Raw genomic sequence first — 16327 nt, forward strand, 5'->3', positions numbered from 1 at the left:
CCTCCCAGCCCTTCTAGCTAATGACACAGCCAACACTTTACTCCATCCACTTCCCATTCCCCAATCTACCTGGGGCCTACCCAGCTCATTTTCTGCAAAAGCTAACTGGTATACAACACTGTAAGCCCACTTTATCTGTGGGTTACACAGTTTTAACCAAATATGGTCAAAAGGTAATGCCAAGTAATGGGCTTAATTTAAATGATAAAGTGAAAATATTACACTTGCTGAAAGGCAGAGCATTTTTAATGAAAGCTGGGTAGTGTTATAGGAAAAATAAGTAAAAGTTGTATTAAAGATAGAGCACTGAGATCCAAGTTTTTGGTGAGTACTATTAATGGGTACAAGAGTTATTTTGTGAAAGTAATGAAGCCTACTCCATGTGGTTTCAAGTTATGGATGTTCAGACCCAGTGTATGAATGGTATCAGTAATTTTTTTTTTTGGGGTCCGGTTGTGGGGTCTGAACTCTGGGCCTGGGCGCTGTCCCTCAGCTCTTCAGCTCAAGGCTAGCGCTCTACCACTTGTGCCACAGTGCCACTTCCGGCTTTTTTCTTTTTGCTTATGTGGTGCTGAGGAATTGAACCCAGGGCCTCATGCATGCAAGGCAAGTGCTCTACCACTGAGCCACCTTCCCAGCCCAATTTTTTTTTTTTTTTGGGTCATGGGGCCTGAACTCTGGAACTAGGCATTGTCCCTCAGCTCTTCAGCTCAAGGCTAGCACACTACCACTTGAGCCACAGCGCCACTTCCAGCTTTTTCTGCTTATGTGGTGCTGAGGAATCTAACTCAGGGTCTCATGTATGCAAGGCAAACGCTCTACCACTGAGCCACCTTCCCAGCCCCTGAAATAGGTAAATTTCTATAAAAATTTGTAGCAATTTTAGAGCACTGAGTTCTGTCCTTAACATTTAGGTTTTCCTCAATGGCAATCTCCCTGCAATAACATACCCACAGATACTAAGGATCTACTGCACCATACTACGTTTTTCCTTCATCACTTAGTACTTCCCATCTTTGGGGTCATCAATAATTTAATATGTGTACAAGCTTAGAAACTGTAAGACTGTGGAAGCATGTGTCTTAAAAAACTCCATTACTCGAAGGGCACAGGGAACCTTGTGGCACAAATTTACATAAAGAGCAAAAATGCTCACCAGCAAAATAAAGTATGAACTACATACCAGAGAGATTTAACTCTAGCTGGAAAAGTTTTAATTCTGCAAGTACTTGGAGCCATTAATTATGTATACTTGTTTTATTCATAATTTGTAATGTTCTTGTATAGCAAAAGTAATTCTAATGATGGCTGAGTTTAACAAAAAAAAAATCTTTAACCCCATCTTAAAACATCCACTGATCTATTTCATTCAATGGCAATAGTCAATGTTAAAAGAACATAAAAACGAACATGCACACAATTGCACAGTTTTCATAAAGGTCTATTTCATTATTGGTGGGTAGCGCATTTAACAGTTAAATACATTTAAATAATGTATAGATGACTGCACGACTGCAGCATTGGTAACTAGATAACCAATTGAACTAGAAACCAGCTAACAAGTAACTGTCTAATATTTAAAATACAGCTCTTGTTTAGATTATCCTTTGTTTTGATCACCTTCTTGGGGGAAGAAAAAAGCCTGCTGGTCACAATGGAAATTTAAGGCCAAATCTTCTGATATTCATTTCCAGAGGTTTCTTTCAGCTGGATTAAGCCTCCAATTCCAGGGCAAGCCCAAGTTTATGGCCTCCAGCATTAATGCTCTTCCCATCTACCAGAGCAGACAGTGTAAGCTTCACACCTGTATCAAAGCAAATCACCATGATGAGCTGAAACACTTCACTACCAGTGTGAATCTTCTGCTGAGGCCACAAAGAGTGTGGCTTTCCATCACTTCCTCAGCCTGCCAGTTAAATATCCTAGTGCTAGCCACCAGATGGCGCTTGGAAGTAGAAATACCAGGAAGAACTGTTGGTAAGGTACCAAAGTCACATAGCATAAAAAGGTTATCAACAAATAACAAGTTCAAAATACTATCCAGACTAAAAGATATACTGTAGATTCTGAATCTTAACTGGATCCTAGAAAGGACAACCCAGAAAGACCCTTGGGGGAAATGTGACAAACTGACACAGATTACCTATTAATTTTCTTAGATGTATCAGTATATTGTTATTGTAATTTCTTATTCTTAGGCTATGCATACTATGAATATGTATCCATGTCTATGAAACATACATTTCCTAAGCTTGTGTGAAAAAGTTATGTGTAGAGAAAAAGTGAATGTAGACAAAGACTATTAACTAATTATTCTCTCAGTAGGTTTCAAAGTAGTCATAAATAGGGAGGGAGTATTCTATTGAGAGGGAGAAAAATCTCTTGACAGGTTTTTTAGATTTATTTTTGTACCAGTACTGGGACTTGAAGGCCCTCTGGTTTTCACTCAAGGCTGGTGCTCTATACCACTTGCCATACCACCAATTCCAACTTTTATTCATTACTAGAAGACTCAAGATTTTTCAGCCAGGGTTAGCTTTGAACCTTGATCCTTGGTGTTTCAGCCTTCTAAGTAGGATTACAGGTATGAGCCACCAGCATACCCATCATCGCCTGACACTTTAGAACTTTGTCAACAAATGGTTTAAACTGTGAACTGGGGAGCTTACTCAAATTACAAAACTCTCTACACACCTGTTGTATCATGAACAGACTTCCTAGGTGATTTAAAACCCATACTTAACTCTAAAAACTTAACTCCAGAAACCAGTACTAGATACCTGGGGGACAAATGTCATGATAAGCTGCAACTGAAACTTCCAAAAAAAAAAAAGAAATGAAAAAAAGAAGCAACTCTTCTACATGCTTACAATGTTTGCAAAGTAAGTTAAAAATCAAAAAATTTAAAATACTATCTACTTATCAAGAATACTTACCAGGCCTCAGAGTCTGAGTATAGCCCACTCCAATTAAACTAGAGTTGTTTACCTTTGCCTAAAATAAAAAATAAAACACTGTAAGAAAATTTTTTAAATAGACACAGCTACTACATGGTTTGAACAGTAAAACTCTCTTATTCATGTGATAGTTAAGATACAGTAGTATGAACTCAACCAAACAAAAATCAAGTGCCATTTAAAGTTATCCAGCAACTAAGAATTAGTTAGTATGTGTCCACAGGCCCTCAATTTGTCCACCTAGCACAAAAAGCCTACCTATTCACACTGGACTAAAATGGTAGCACTCCGGCCATGATCAAAAAGGCTGAGCAATGGGGCTGGGAAGGTGGCTCAGTGGTAGAGCGCTAGCCTTGAGCTGAAGAGCTGAGGGACAGTGCCCAGGCCCAGAGTTCAGGCCCCACAACTGGACCCCAAAAAAAAGGCTGAGCAAACTACCCTGAGTTCAAGCCACAGTTCCAGTACCCTTTCCCCAAAAGGCCTACCCATTCTCACAAAAATCATTCTTTTTTTTTGGTCAGGTCCTGAGGCCTGAACTCTGGGCTTGGGCGCTGTCCCTCAGCTCTTCAGCCCAAGGCTAGCGCTCTACCACTTGAGCCATACCGCCACTTCAGGCTTTTTTTTCTTTTTGCTTATGTGGTGCTGAGGAATGGAACCCAGGGCCTCAGGCATGCAAGGCAAGCGCTCTACCACTGAGCCACCTTCCCAGCTCAAAAATCATTCTTTTATTTAGTCTAAATATAAAAACAGGCATAAAACATTTTTAAAAAGTACTTGGGGCTTAAGTGGTTAGAGTGCTTGCCTAGCATGCATGAAGCCCTAGGTTTGATTACTCAGTACCACATAAACAGAAAAAGCCAGAGTGGCGCTGGGGCTCAAGTGCTACCCTGAGCAAAAGAAGCAGAGTTCAAGCCCCAGGACTGGCAAAAAAAAAAAAAAAAAAAAAGAGCAATGATTTAACTGTACAAGCCAAAAAAAAAAAAAAAAAATCACACAGCAGTTATAAGTCAACACTATAGCTAAGTCTTCATGAGCTACCCATGACCATGTGAGTCGTCTCAAGAATACCTTCAGTTTTGTTAAATGACAATTCCTTTGTACAACTAACTACTTAACGACAGTAAAAATAAAAGGCAAATGACAAGTTAAGAAATCACTCTATTTTATATTAATGGAAACAAATATTCTACAGTTAGCGATAAAAATCCAAATTTAAAAAAAAAGCCAGGAGGCTGGGAATGTGGCAATAGTGCTTACCTAGCATGCAAACCCTGGGTTTGATTCTTCAGTACCACATGAACAGAAAAGGCCAGAAGTGGTGCTGTGGCTCAAGTGGTAGAGTGCTAGCCTTGAGCAAAAAGCTCAGGGACAGTGCCTAGGCTCTGAGTTCAAGACCCAAGACTAGCAAAACAAAACACCAGGCACCGGTGGCTCACACCTGTAATCCTAGCTACTCAGGGGCTCAGATCCCAGGATTGAGGCTTGAAGCCAGCCTAGGCAAGAAATGCCATGAGACTCTCATCTCCAATACTTAAAAAAGCCAGAAGTTGCACTGTGGCCCATGTGGTAGAGAAGCTCAGGGACAGAGCCCAAGCCCCAGGACCAGAAAACAAAAAAACAACTTCACTAATGACCATCTTCTGCCCAACAAATTAACAGCTAGAAACAGCTGGATACAAGTTCCCATTATTTAACAGCACGAGCCAACCATCATAAAAAAAAACATTAGGCGATGCAAGACTGTTAGTATTAATGGATGAATAGCTGGCTCTACCTAGGTGAGATTCCAAACTAATTTCTCAGCAGTCACTCAATGACATATGAGTACCAAGGCACTTCTGAAGCTTGGCATTAAATCTGTGGTGGTCCACAGACATACATTTAATGAGAACAGCAATGAGAATAGTGGGCTGTGTGAATCCTGAGGTATTTAGTACAGTGAAAAACAGAAGAGGAACAATAAATGAATCAACCTTGCCAATGGGAAAAGTATTCAGGGTACTTCTTGTACAATTAGGGCTAAAACAACTAACTGCCTAGACTACAGAACTCATATGCAGAGCACTGACTTCCCATTTGAAACAGTGAAATATAAGCTTCCAAAGTGTTTGGCAAATGTAGGAAGCACTGTTTGGGGATGATGGGAATTTTGTGTATTTATGGTGGAACTAGCTTATGAATTCACTTCATATTAAAAAACAACTTCCAAAATAATAAAGCATTGTCCTCTTTTGCAACAGAAATTTAACTGTGATGGGTGGCTTAACTTTCATTGCCAGTGTATACAGACCAGGCAGTCCCTGACCTATAAGCAACTGACACATAGGAACAGCTGCTGAAATGGAAGCCAGACCCTCTGCACCCTCACACTGCACTCTCTCCCACTCAACCCACTAAGTACCCTGAATACTTTTCCCATTGGCAAGGTTGATTCATTTATTGTTCCTTTTTGGTTTCTCACTGAGCAGATTAAAGTATGAAGAACCTAGGATAGGACCAGAGTGGCTGACCATCCCACACTGAGAAAGTGGAGGGAGTCCTGAAGATACAGGGCTTTAAAGGACAATACCAGGCACTCCAGACGGACTGAAATCAAGACATGAGTTCACACTGGCTCTGTTCCCTTCCCCACCCAACAGCGCTAGTCTGAAGTCCTTTCTTTGCCAAGCTTCAGCTTTTTGCCTGCAAATCTGTCATTTGTACCAATGAACTCTTAGATCAAATCTGGAGATACTGCATAAACTAAGACAAAGTAAAATTAATCATAAAAGTACTACTATTCCCTAACACTATTATTTCCCCAAAGACATAAAACTTGGCTATATCCAGACTTGGAACTCATGGGTAATATCAACTTAAGAGTTTTTTAAATTAAACACAGAAATCCACTCTCTAACACTGTCTCCATAATAAAGTCAGCATTCCAAATTCTAAACCCAGTCAATCTGCTAATAGGACAATGTGTGTGAATCACAGTTCAAATTTTCAACACAATTTAACATACTCCAAGATTCACTCCCAAAACCAAAACCCCACTGTAAGCCCACAGAAATACTCACAGAAATGGAAGCAGTGGGATCCAACTGATATTTAGCTGCAATGCCAAAACGAGTGCAGTTGGTACCTGATGTCCAAGCAAGGTTTACTGAAGTATCAAGATCTTCACAAACTTTCTGATAAATTGATCCTCCAAATTCTGTCCCATCGTTGCTGTATTTTAAATTGGTAAATTCAAAACAGACAATGTTATCAATTCTAAGATGTGGGCTAACATTGTAGCATTTCTTTTAAATGTAAGTCACTGCCAGCGCTCATTAGTATAAGATTTCATCTCCAGAAGCAGTAGGGGGAAAACTCTTTACTAATGTTGCTCTCTAATGCCCACTGAAATTTTTAGTCTTTCTTTTTCTAACTGTATCTCCAATGCAAGGATTAGAAAAACAAATCACAGTACACTTATCCACTCTACTAATCATGTTCTAAAATGAATACTACTACTAATCAAATTATCAAAATATTCCAAACAAGATGGGCACTGCTATTGAAAAAAAGTAACAGTTTGAAGCCAACCCAGGCAGAAAACCTGAAACTTTTTTTTTTTTTTGGCGATTGTGTGGCTTGAACTCTGGGCCTGGGCGCTGTCCCTCAGCTCTTCAGCTCAAGGCGAGTGCTCTACCACTTGAGCTACAGCACCACTTCCAGTTTTCTGGTGGTTTATTGGAGATAGGAGTCTCACGGTCTCTCCTGCCCGGCTGGCTTTGAACCGTGATCCTCAGATCTCAGCCTCCTCAGTAGCTAGGATTACAGGCGTGAGCCACCGGCGCCCGGCAAACCTGAGATTCTTATCTCCAATAAACTACCAAAAAGCTGGAAGTGGAGCTGTGGCTGAAGTGGTAGAGCACGAGCCTTGAACTTCAAAAGAAGCTCAGGGACAGCGCCTAGAACTTGAGTTCAAGCCTCAGTTCTGGCACAAAAACAAAAAACAAAATTTACCCAATAGAGAAAGTTCTAACCTTTTGAGCATTCACACTCTGGTGAGCTAGGGAAATGGCTCAGTGGTAGAGTGCTTGTCTAGGCTCTGGCTTAATCCCTATTATTAAATATATATGAACAAAAAAAACATCAGATAATTAATCAAAAATTTTATATGCTAGCTGAAAGTTATGGCAAAAGGTTTTTCTAAATGTTTCTCTGGGGGCTGGGAAGGTGGCTCAGTGGTAGAGCGCTTGCCTTGCATGCATGAGGCCCTGGTTTCGATTCCTCAGCACCACATAAGCAAAAAGAAAAAAGCCGGAGGTGGCGCTGTGGCTCAAGCAGTAGAGCACTAGTCTTGAGCTGAAGAGCTGAGGGATAGCGCCCAGGCCCAGAGTTCAGGCCCCACGACCGGACCCAAAACAAAACAAAACTTCATACACTTTAGGCAATCCTACCAAATCCGTATTGAACACAAATACTGGCCAGGCACTGGTGGCACATGACTGTAATCCTAACTATTCTGGAGGCTAATATCTGAGGATCATGGTTCAAAGGTCAGCCAGGGCAAGAAAATTCATGAGATCTCCAATTAAACACACACACACACACACACACACACACACACACACCCCACCCCCACCCCCACCCCCCACCCCCGCAGAAGTGGAGCTGTGGCTCAAGTGGTAAAGCGCTAGTCTTGAGTAAAAAAGCTTGAGGATGGCACCTAGACCCAGAGTTCAAGCCCTAGGACTAGCACACACACATACAAAAGAACACACTGGTAGTTTACCAATGTGTAAATGCCTCTCCTAAAAGCGTATCATAACTCAAGTACAGTGAGTATTTATTCTTTCTGCAACCAAAGTCAAACTAATACTTTTACTACCTACTTCTGACGAACATTCTAGAAATGGCCAAGGGCATTTCCAAACAAACAAATAAAGAGAAATCCTTTGGGCTAAAACTATAGATTAGTAAGAGATGTCCAGAGACAAATCAAATGCCATCCTCTAAGGGTCTGTATCACAATACCCTACAGCAAAACAAATACTTACACATTAGTGTGTAGCTGGAAATCCCCAGTCCTGTAGCCCACTGCAAAATTATTCCTTGTCAGCTTTGATTTGGCGCTGTCAAAGGTCATCTGGTACCCAGCAAGCCAGCCTTCATAACCAAAGACAGCTGAACCATGGATTGCAGGTCCGGCAAAATCAAAGTCAACATCACAACCAAGATTTATACATTCCCTCTTGTAAGAAGACTTGATTTTACCACTTTTCTTTCTGGAAAAAAGAACAAACTCCCTTAATAGTGATACCAGTGACAGATTTACAATATGTAATTTACAATATATAATATACAGTACAAGAGTACATAATTCTATTTAAATAAATTACAGTGTGATTGGAAAGCAACACATTACAAAACAGTCCAATGGTTAAAAGTAAGGGCACAGGAGGTAACTGGACTGCCACTAGCACAGAACTGCTTCTAGAAATAGCAATTGGTGAAACAGAAGCATCTTAGAACAAGTTAATTACTTAAATTAATGCCACAATGAAAAGAGGCATATATCTGAAAGCAAGTCAATGAAATCAGGTTAAAATATCCATGCTTACCCAGTATTTGGTGAGAAGGTAGTATCAAATGTCAGTTTCAAACCTTGACAAATCTATTTTGGAAGGAAAAAAATGTTTATATTCAGCTTTATACACTACATGAAGCCTAAAAGTAAAAATTAATAAAGCACACTTTTGAAATGTTACCTGGTCTTCAATGGCGATTTCTGTTCCCAAAGTGTTATCAGTGTTCCATTTTTCTGTGAAAGTCAGACCATATTCACACCATTTATATTTGGTCTCCAAAGTCCCGGTAACTTTACCAGTGTCTGTATTAGATGAACCAGATGTTGAGAATTCCTAGTAAGGCAATACATAAATTTAATGAACCCTCTCATAATCTTGGAAGAAAGTACTACCTAACTTGTTTAACATCAATAACTTTATGTTATATACAAGAATGATAAAGACTTCATCTAACTGACTGCCACCTTACTTAAGGGCTATTTCCAACCAGTCAATTACAAATTAACCTGTAGCTAATTCAAGGAAACAACAATCTGTACATCTTTTATTAAAACTACTAAGGCAGAATTATCTAGGATAAAAAAAAAAATCAGCCAGGTATTGGTGGTTCAAGCCTGTAATCCTAGCTACCTAACAGGCTGATATCTGAGGACTGAGTTGAAGCAAGCTCACACAGACAAATCCCAGACTCTTATCTCCAATTAACCAGCAAAAAGCAGGAACTGAAGGCACAGCTCAAGTGGTAGAGTGCCAGTCTTCAGTGAAAAAGCCAAGTACAAGCACAAGGCCCAGAGTTCAAACCCTATTACCAGAACCAAAGAAAACTTCAATCAGAAATTGTGACACCTGCAGAATGAGGGGAAACAGGAGTTACTGTTCACTTAGAAAATAGAGTATTTGTCAGAATCTCCTAAAATTAGATGCTTTTGTTAACAAAAATGTAAAATCTAAGCTTGGCATTCAACCCTATAATAAAATACACTCAACTAGATTACGTTAAGAAATAACTCTGTGTATGTGTGTGTGAGCGTGCGCAGGCGCACATCAATCCTGGAGCTTGAACTAAGGGCCTGGTTCTTGTCTCTGAGCTTTGGTGCTCAAGGCTAGTGCTCTACCACTTTGAGTCACAGCTGAGAAAATCTTGTGGCCTTTCTTTGACTGGCTTCAAACCGTGATCCTCAGATCTCTGCCTACTGAGTAGATAGGATAACAGGTGTAGGCCACCAGCACAAAGCAAGGAAATTACTTGTGATCTAAAGTTACACGTTCTGATAGCCAGTTTAGATGTCATTTGCTAAATGTGTAACAATGAGGAACACAAACTTTTCCTATCTGTGGAGGGTTAAATTGAACTAACATTATGAAAGCTGTGCTCATTTGCATGTACTTTACATAAAAGGAAATCACTATTAAAACAGTGAATTTTAAAATGGAAAATATGTACAACTTTTTTTTTTTGGTGGGTTGTAGGGCCTGAACTCTGGGCCTGGGCGCTGTCCCTCAGCTCTTCAGCTCAAGGCTAGTGCTCTACCACTTGAGCCACAGTGCCACTTCTGGCTTTTTCAGCTTATGTGGTGCTTATTGTGAGCCCACAAGCAGTAATTTTTAATCAGCCCGACCTGCTGTCATCCATCAGTCCACAGATCAAGAACCAGTCTACACAGACACACACATATCCCAACACTGTAAAGTCAAAACCTATGTCCATATTACTTTCCCTACTATTACTTTCCCTATCTACAATATGCCTTTCCTTTTCAATGACTTGATTTACCCATCTAGTAATTGATATTACTCAATTCTTGATATATTCCCAGTTTTAAGTTTGTCTCTCTGACTCGAAAGCTTTTAAGAACACAAGCATTGAAATCTTTTTCCATTTTTTTAGGCCTTTGATGTTGAAACACACACACACACACACCCCTACATACATACCCACACAGAGCCAGGTGTCTGTAAGGAGCCTCAACAAATTTAAGTGAGAACATGCACACATACACACGCGCGCGCACACAAACACACATGAAAAACCAAGCTTGGGAAGTAGATGAGTGGTAATCAATCCCCAACAAGAAATGCACTAATTCACAGCTCCATAACCTGTTAACTTTACCAAGCCACTGACCCACAATTAAATGCCAAAGAAATCAAATGACAGAAATCAAATAACAAACACAAAATCCCAGAAACTTAACAAGTCTGGGAACTGGGGAAAAAAAAAAACAACAGGATTAACATATGTCAGTTATATAAACTACAGCAATAATTTGTCAAAACTATCAGTAATATTTCAATTAATGATACATCCACCCATAAAACAATCTCAAAAAATTTTAGAAAATGTAATTACATAAGCTTAAATTTTACTTTAATCCTTTTATAGGAATTTGTGAATTGAAATCTACATAGAAAAATACAAATACTAAACTGTTTAAAGATACTCAAATCAGCCAACTCCATAAACTCTCAAAATCCATGCAGAAATTTTCATGCAGGACTGCTGAAATATGGCACTACATAAATGGTTACTATACTTAACTTATTAGTTATTCACTGAATATTTTTATGCCCACAACTGATGGGCATTAAGAGAAAGTGAGCTATGCACCAGTAGCTCACGTCTGTAATCCTAGGTACTCAAGAGGCTGAGATCTGAGTGAGGATAGCAGTTCAAAGCCAGCCCAGGCTGAAAAGTTAACATGAGACTCTCAAAAACTGGAAGTGGTGCTGTAGCTCAAGTGATAGAGCACTGGCCTTGAGCACAAAGAGGTTCAGGGACAGTAACCCAGGCCCTGAATTCAAGCGCCACACTGAGAAAAAGAAAGAAAGAAAGAAAGAAAGAAAGAAAGAAAGAAAGAAAGAAAGAAAGAAAGAAAGAAAGAAAGAAAGAAAGAAAGAAAGAAAGAAAGAAAGAAAGAAAGAAAGAAAGAAAGAAAGAAAGAGAAAGAAAGAAGAGAAAGAAAGAGAAAGAAAGAAAGGAGAGAAAGAAAGAAAGAAAGGAAAGAAAGAAGAGAGAGAGAAAGAGAGAGAGGGAAGGAAGGGAGGGAGGGAGGGACAGAAAAAGTGCTTCTAAAGAGAATAAGAGAAAGCCGGGCGCTGGTAGCTCAAGCCAGTAATTCTAGCTACTCAGGAGGCTGAGATCTGAGGATCTAGGTTCAAAGTCAGCCCAGGCAGGAAAGACCTTGAGACTCCTATCTCCAATAAACCACCAGAAAACCGGAAGTGATGCTGTAGCTGAAGTGGTAGAGCGTTCACCTTGAGCTGAAGAGCTGAGGGACAGCGCCCAGGCCCAGAGAATAACAAGCTGTCTGCCTGTTATCTGAGTACACAGAGTCCCAAATGACCACTGTCTTTTCCAAGTTCTTTGTACACTTATACACAGTAAAAGGGAAAAGACTTTTTTTTAAAGAAACATCCAGTGCCAAAATAAACCAGGTTACATGTAAATCACTTCAAACAAATTACTATTTGCTCAAACAAATTTCTATTTGCCTCTTCAGGTAAAATAGTTACACATCTTTCAGCTATGACTTTTATGGTTAGAAATACTGCAAAGGATCATCAGATTTTTTAGGTAGCACACTCACCACACCACTGCATGACTTTGTTTTCACATCCAGTTTCACCAATCCAAAGCCTTCAAAAAAAGAGCAGAAAATAATAAAATGCTTTATCTGTACAAAAGATAGTCAAGTGTGTGTGTGTGTGAGTGAGTGTGTGTGTGTGTAATTTTCCCCCAGTCCTGGGGCTTGAACTCAGGGCCTGGGCACTGTCCCTGAGCTTCTCTGTGCTCAAGGCTAGTGCTCTACCACTTGAGCCACAGCACCACTTCCGGCCTTTTCTGTTTATGTGGTACCGAGGAAATCAAGCCCAGGGATTCATGCATGCTAGGCCAGCACTCTACCACTAGGCCAGATTCCCAGCCATGTCGTGTGTGTGTGCATATATATATGTATTTTTGTTTTTGGGGGGGGGGGGGTGTCCAGTCATGGGGCTTGAACTCTAGGCCTGGGTGCTATCCCTGAGCTCTTCTTCTCAAGGCTAGCACTCTACCATTTGAGCCACAGCACCACTTACGGTTTTCTAGTATTTAATTGGAGATAAGAGTCTCACGGACTTTCCTGTCCAGCTGGCTTTGAACTGTGATCCTCAGATCTCAGCCCCCTAAGTAACTAGGATTACAGGTATGACCCACCAGCGCCTGGCTCCTATATATTTTTTTAAATTCCACAAAGGGAAAGTGATCTAGTGGGTGAGATTGGTTGGAATATATTGTAAACAAGTGAGACAATATAATAATGAAATCCCCTTCTGTACTGTTAAGCTAATTAAAGATTTTACAGCCCAGTATTGGTGGCTGGCTCACACCTGCAATCCTAGCCACTCAGGAGGCTGAGATCTGACTATTGCAGTTCAAAGCTAGTTTAGGCAGGAAAGTCCACAAAAAGGCCTTGAGTTCAATTCAAGCCTCAGCACCCCACTCTCCCCTCCACACACATACATGCATGTGGGGGAAAAAAAAAAAAAGAAAAGAAAACCTGTTTGACTTAAATCTTCAGATATCCAACAGTTCATCCTAAATGTTTAGGACATTTATCTAAAAGAGGTGTGGGGAACAAATCTTTGAGAGGCAGGCATTTAGGAGCAACTACACCAAATGTGAAACTGTTATAGATCATAACTCTGTCAACAAAACTTAAGCTATATATAACTAAAGCAAATGAAGCCAGGTACCGGTAGCTCATACCTGTAATCCTATATACTTAGGAATCTAAGATCTGAGGATCATGGTTCAAAGCCAGTCCAAGCAAGAAAATGCAATGAGACTCCTATCACCAATTTACCACAAAAGAACAAAAAATGAAAAATGGAAGCAGAGTTGTGGACCAAGTAGTATAGTATAACGCTAACCTTGAGAGAAAAAGCTCAGGGACAATGGCCAGGCCATGATTTTAAGCCTCAGGACTGGTACGCTTTCGCACAGGAACACACCACACCCACACCCACACCCACTCAGACACATACATGAGCACAGAAACTGTCTTAAGGGTTAAAATGCATAAATGATATATTCTGAAAAAACTTGAGTGGACTGTAATCTACTTGATAGAATTTTAATTTAAAAATGTACCTAACAAAGGGAGGGGGAAGTCAAGAAATGAAGATCCAAGCACATATTTTCATTTTTTATGTAAAATTACAGAAAAACACTAAGTTCTTACCAAATCCTTTGTTGAAAATATCTCTGGCAGCTTTGCCAAGGTCAGCATATGATGGAGGGATACACATTGCTGGGGAAAAAAGAAGAATCCAATGTTAATGTTCCTGTTCTCTTACCTACACTCCAGAGGGAAATAAGCTATGAGACATGCTAACCTTTAAATTAAATTAGTCCAAATTCACTGGAAGCTCAGAAGCTACAATAAAACTACAATGATTCATGAAGGAGTCAGGCCTAACAATGGCTTCTAAAATGGATAACCATGTTGTACAAACTTGGAAAAGACCTTTCAAATAATATTAATAATAAAAACTTTCCACTCCTAAATTTTAACAGTGTCTACACAAACTTCACTGCAAAGAACCAGACTGGAACAAAGAAATATCTACATCTGCCAAGTTCACCAGGATGAGCTAATTCAACTTAGACAAAAAGCAAAACTTAAGAGGCATTTTCGGGGGGGGGGGGGGGGAGGGGGGGGGTATGATGGGGGGGAAATAGGAAGGGGAAACAAAGGAGGAGGCAACAATGCTTGATAAGACATGTATACTCATTACCTTGCTCATGTAATCGTAACCCCTCTGTACGGTATTTTCACAATAAAAAAAAATTAAAAAAGAGGCATTTTTCCCTCTTTAGCACCCTCCTTGAGATCCAAACTAACATTCAGAGGTGAGAAGGGACCCTAACGCTCTGAGTACCTTAGTATTGAGACCTAGAAAAAACTGCGGCCGTCTCTATTTCACTCAAGTGCCTACATCAACTAAATATCAAATGGCACTTTAAATGTATAAATACCACTCCTAACTTGGGCCCAAGCAGTAAGGCTTAAGGGCAAGCAATCTGAGCTCTCCCACTAGCTCATTCATTCTACAAAGGCACGTCCACGCCCTTCGGAGCACAAATAATGACCTTGCGCTCTCCCTAAGCAGATAACTACTTCCTCTCCCAAAGTAACCCCTCCGCTACCCCAAAGGCAGAGAGCCTCACAGTTGCTCAAACTTCTGGCTTCCGAATTTGTCAACCCTACGTCCAGAAACTGTAGGTGAATGCTGCCCCAGACCAACGCCCCCCCGCGGCCCTCTATCTGGCCCCCCCAATCCCGCAGCCCGGCTCCTCCTCTGCAGAGGTGATGGTCCGACGAAGGACCGGAGTGGCCACCGACAGGGACTGAGAGTCCCAGTCCCCCGAGGGGTAAGGGATGGGGTGGGCAAGTCGCGGTCCTCTAGCCGACGGGTTTTGACTCCCGAACCCCGACGCCCCATCCCGCAGAGCTGCCCGCTCCACTTACGCCGCACGCAGGGCTGTACGTAGGTCGCCATGGCGAGGCCGCGGGAAGAGGTGATCTGCGGGAGAAGGGGACAAGAAGTGCGGTCAGCTGGGGGAGGGGGTCAAAGGACCCAAAGAGGGTCTCGGACGGAGAGGGGCAGGGGGCTGTGGGGCCGCGCGGCCATCTTAGGGAGCTAGGGCCAACCCCGAGTTCGGCTCGAGCCTCCCGCTTGGCCGTCGCGGCCTAGGCCCCCCGGGGGTCGGCGTGAGGCGACCAGGGCGGTACCTGGTGGTCTCCTGAGGGCGCCGCTGCCGCCGCTCGGCTCGCAGCTGAGGCCGCTCGGCTCGCTCAAGGTCCGGCTGCAGCTGCCGCGGCTGGAGGGCGAAGTGAAGGAGACACCGTTCCGCCCGCCGCAACCCTGTCCTCCCCCAGCCAGGACCCCGCCGCTGCCCCTCGGGCTGCCCGCCGCGCCTGTCCCCGCACAGCCGCCCGCCGTCCCCTTCAGCCTACACCTGAGCAGCCCCGTGGAGCGAGGGTACCCCTGCCCCCCGGGCGAGCTGCCTCCGTCCGTCGACGGGGGCTGGGGGAACCGAAGCCGTCGGGCCTCGGGTCAGGCAGCGAGCCGGGCAGCCCCCAGAGGCCAGGGGGCGGGGAACGGCGGAAGCAGCGCGACGGCGTCCGCGCGGGCGGGGGGGTGGGGCGGAGGCTCGGCGCGCGTCACGGGAGGGGCGGGGCTTCGGGCGCGCCCCGCGGGTCACGTACGTCTCTCCAACGCCCTCCGGCGCTGGTGCGCAGGTTCCGTGGCCCGGCGTGCTTCTTCCGGGGGGGGGGGGGGCTTCCGGCCCGAAGTTAGCGGGCGTCCTCTGGTCTGCGCGGAACTCGTGCAATGCGCTAGTGAAACACCCTCCCTCAGTATCGGTACGGGAGGTGCCTGCAACCCCAGCCGCGCCGGCTTTGGTCCGTCGCGGTGTCTGGGTCACGGGGCGGAGCTCTGCGGCCTGAGGGGGGTCTCCGGGGCTCCCCCTCACTGAGCACCTTTCAGTCTGCACCTGCCCCTCGGGGTCGCTCTGTGGCCTCCTCCCCACCCAGACATGGGGCTGCTTTACCAGCACGCAGAGGGAGCCCCGGGGAGGACTGCGGGTTAGGCATTATAATGCGGTACCCACCCCAGTGATCTGGGTGTGCAGGAAGCCAAAGGAAGAGGGGGCTGGGGGAGAAGAGCAGTCTTGAGGGGAAAGGTGGGGTTGGGGTAGTTGGGAGGGGGGAGTGTTGCTGAAAGGGGTGACATCTATGCGTTGTACATGCAGATCGATACTTT

General features: G+C 43.1%; 1 protein-coding gene across 1 annotated transcript; it reads right to left on the reverse strand.

The window, feature by feature from the left end:
• Nucleotides 1-1425: 1425 nt before the first annotated feature.
• Nucleotides 1426-15430, reverse strand: Vdac2 (voltage dependent anion channel 2). Its single transcript, XM_042690203.1, has 10 exons — nucleotides 15295-15430; nucleotides 15031-15085; nucleotides 13741-13809; nucleotides 12106-12155; nucleotides 8699-8851; nucleotides 8552-8604; nucleotides 7988-8215; nucleotides 6017-6167; nucleotides 2937-2994; nucleotides 1426-1804 (listed from the first exon to the last, which is right to left on the reverse strand). The coding sequence occupies exons 2-10, from the start codon at nucleotides 15059-15061 to the stop codon at nucleotides 1713-1715; spliced, it is 885 nt and encodes a 294-aa protein (XP_042546137.1). The 5' UTR covers nucleotides 15062-15085; nucleotides 15295-15430; the 3' UTR covers nucleotides 1426-1712.
• Nucleotides 15431-16327: the final 897 nt, after the last annotated feature.

Source organism: Dipodomys spectabilis, unplaced genomic scaffold (assembly GCF_019054845.1).
Source record: "Dipodomys spectabilis isolate Male_0828 unplaced genomic scaffold, ASM1905484v1 ptg000136l, whole genome shotgun sequence".
In the NCBI taxonomy this organism is placed as follows: Eukaryota; Metazoa; Chordata; class Mammalia; order Rodentia; family Heteromyidae; genus Dipodomys; species Dipodomys spectabilis.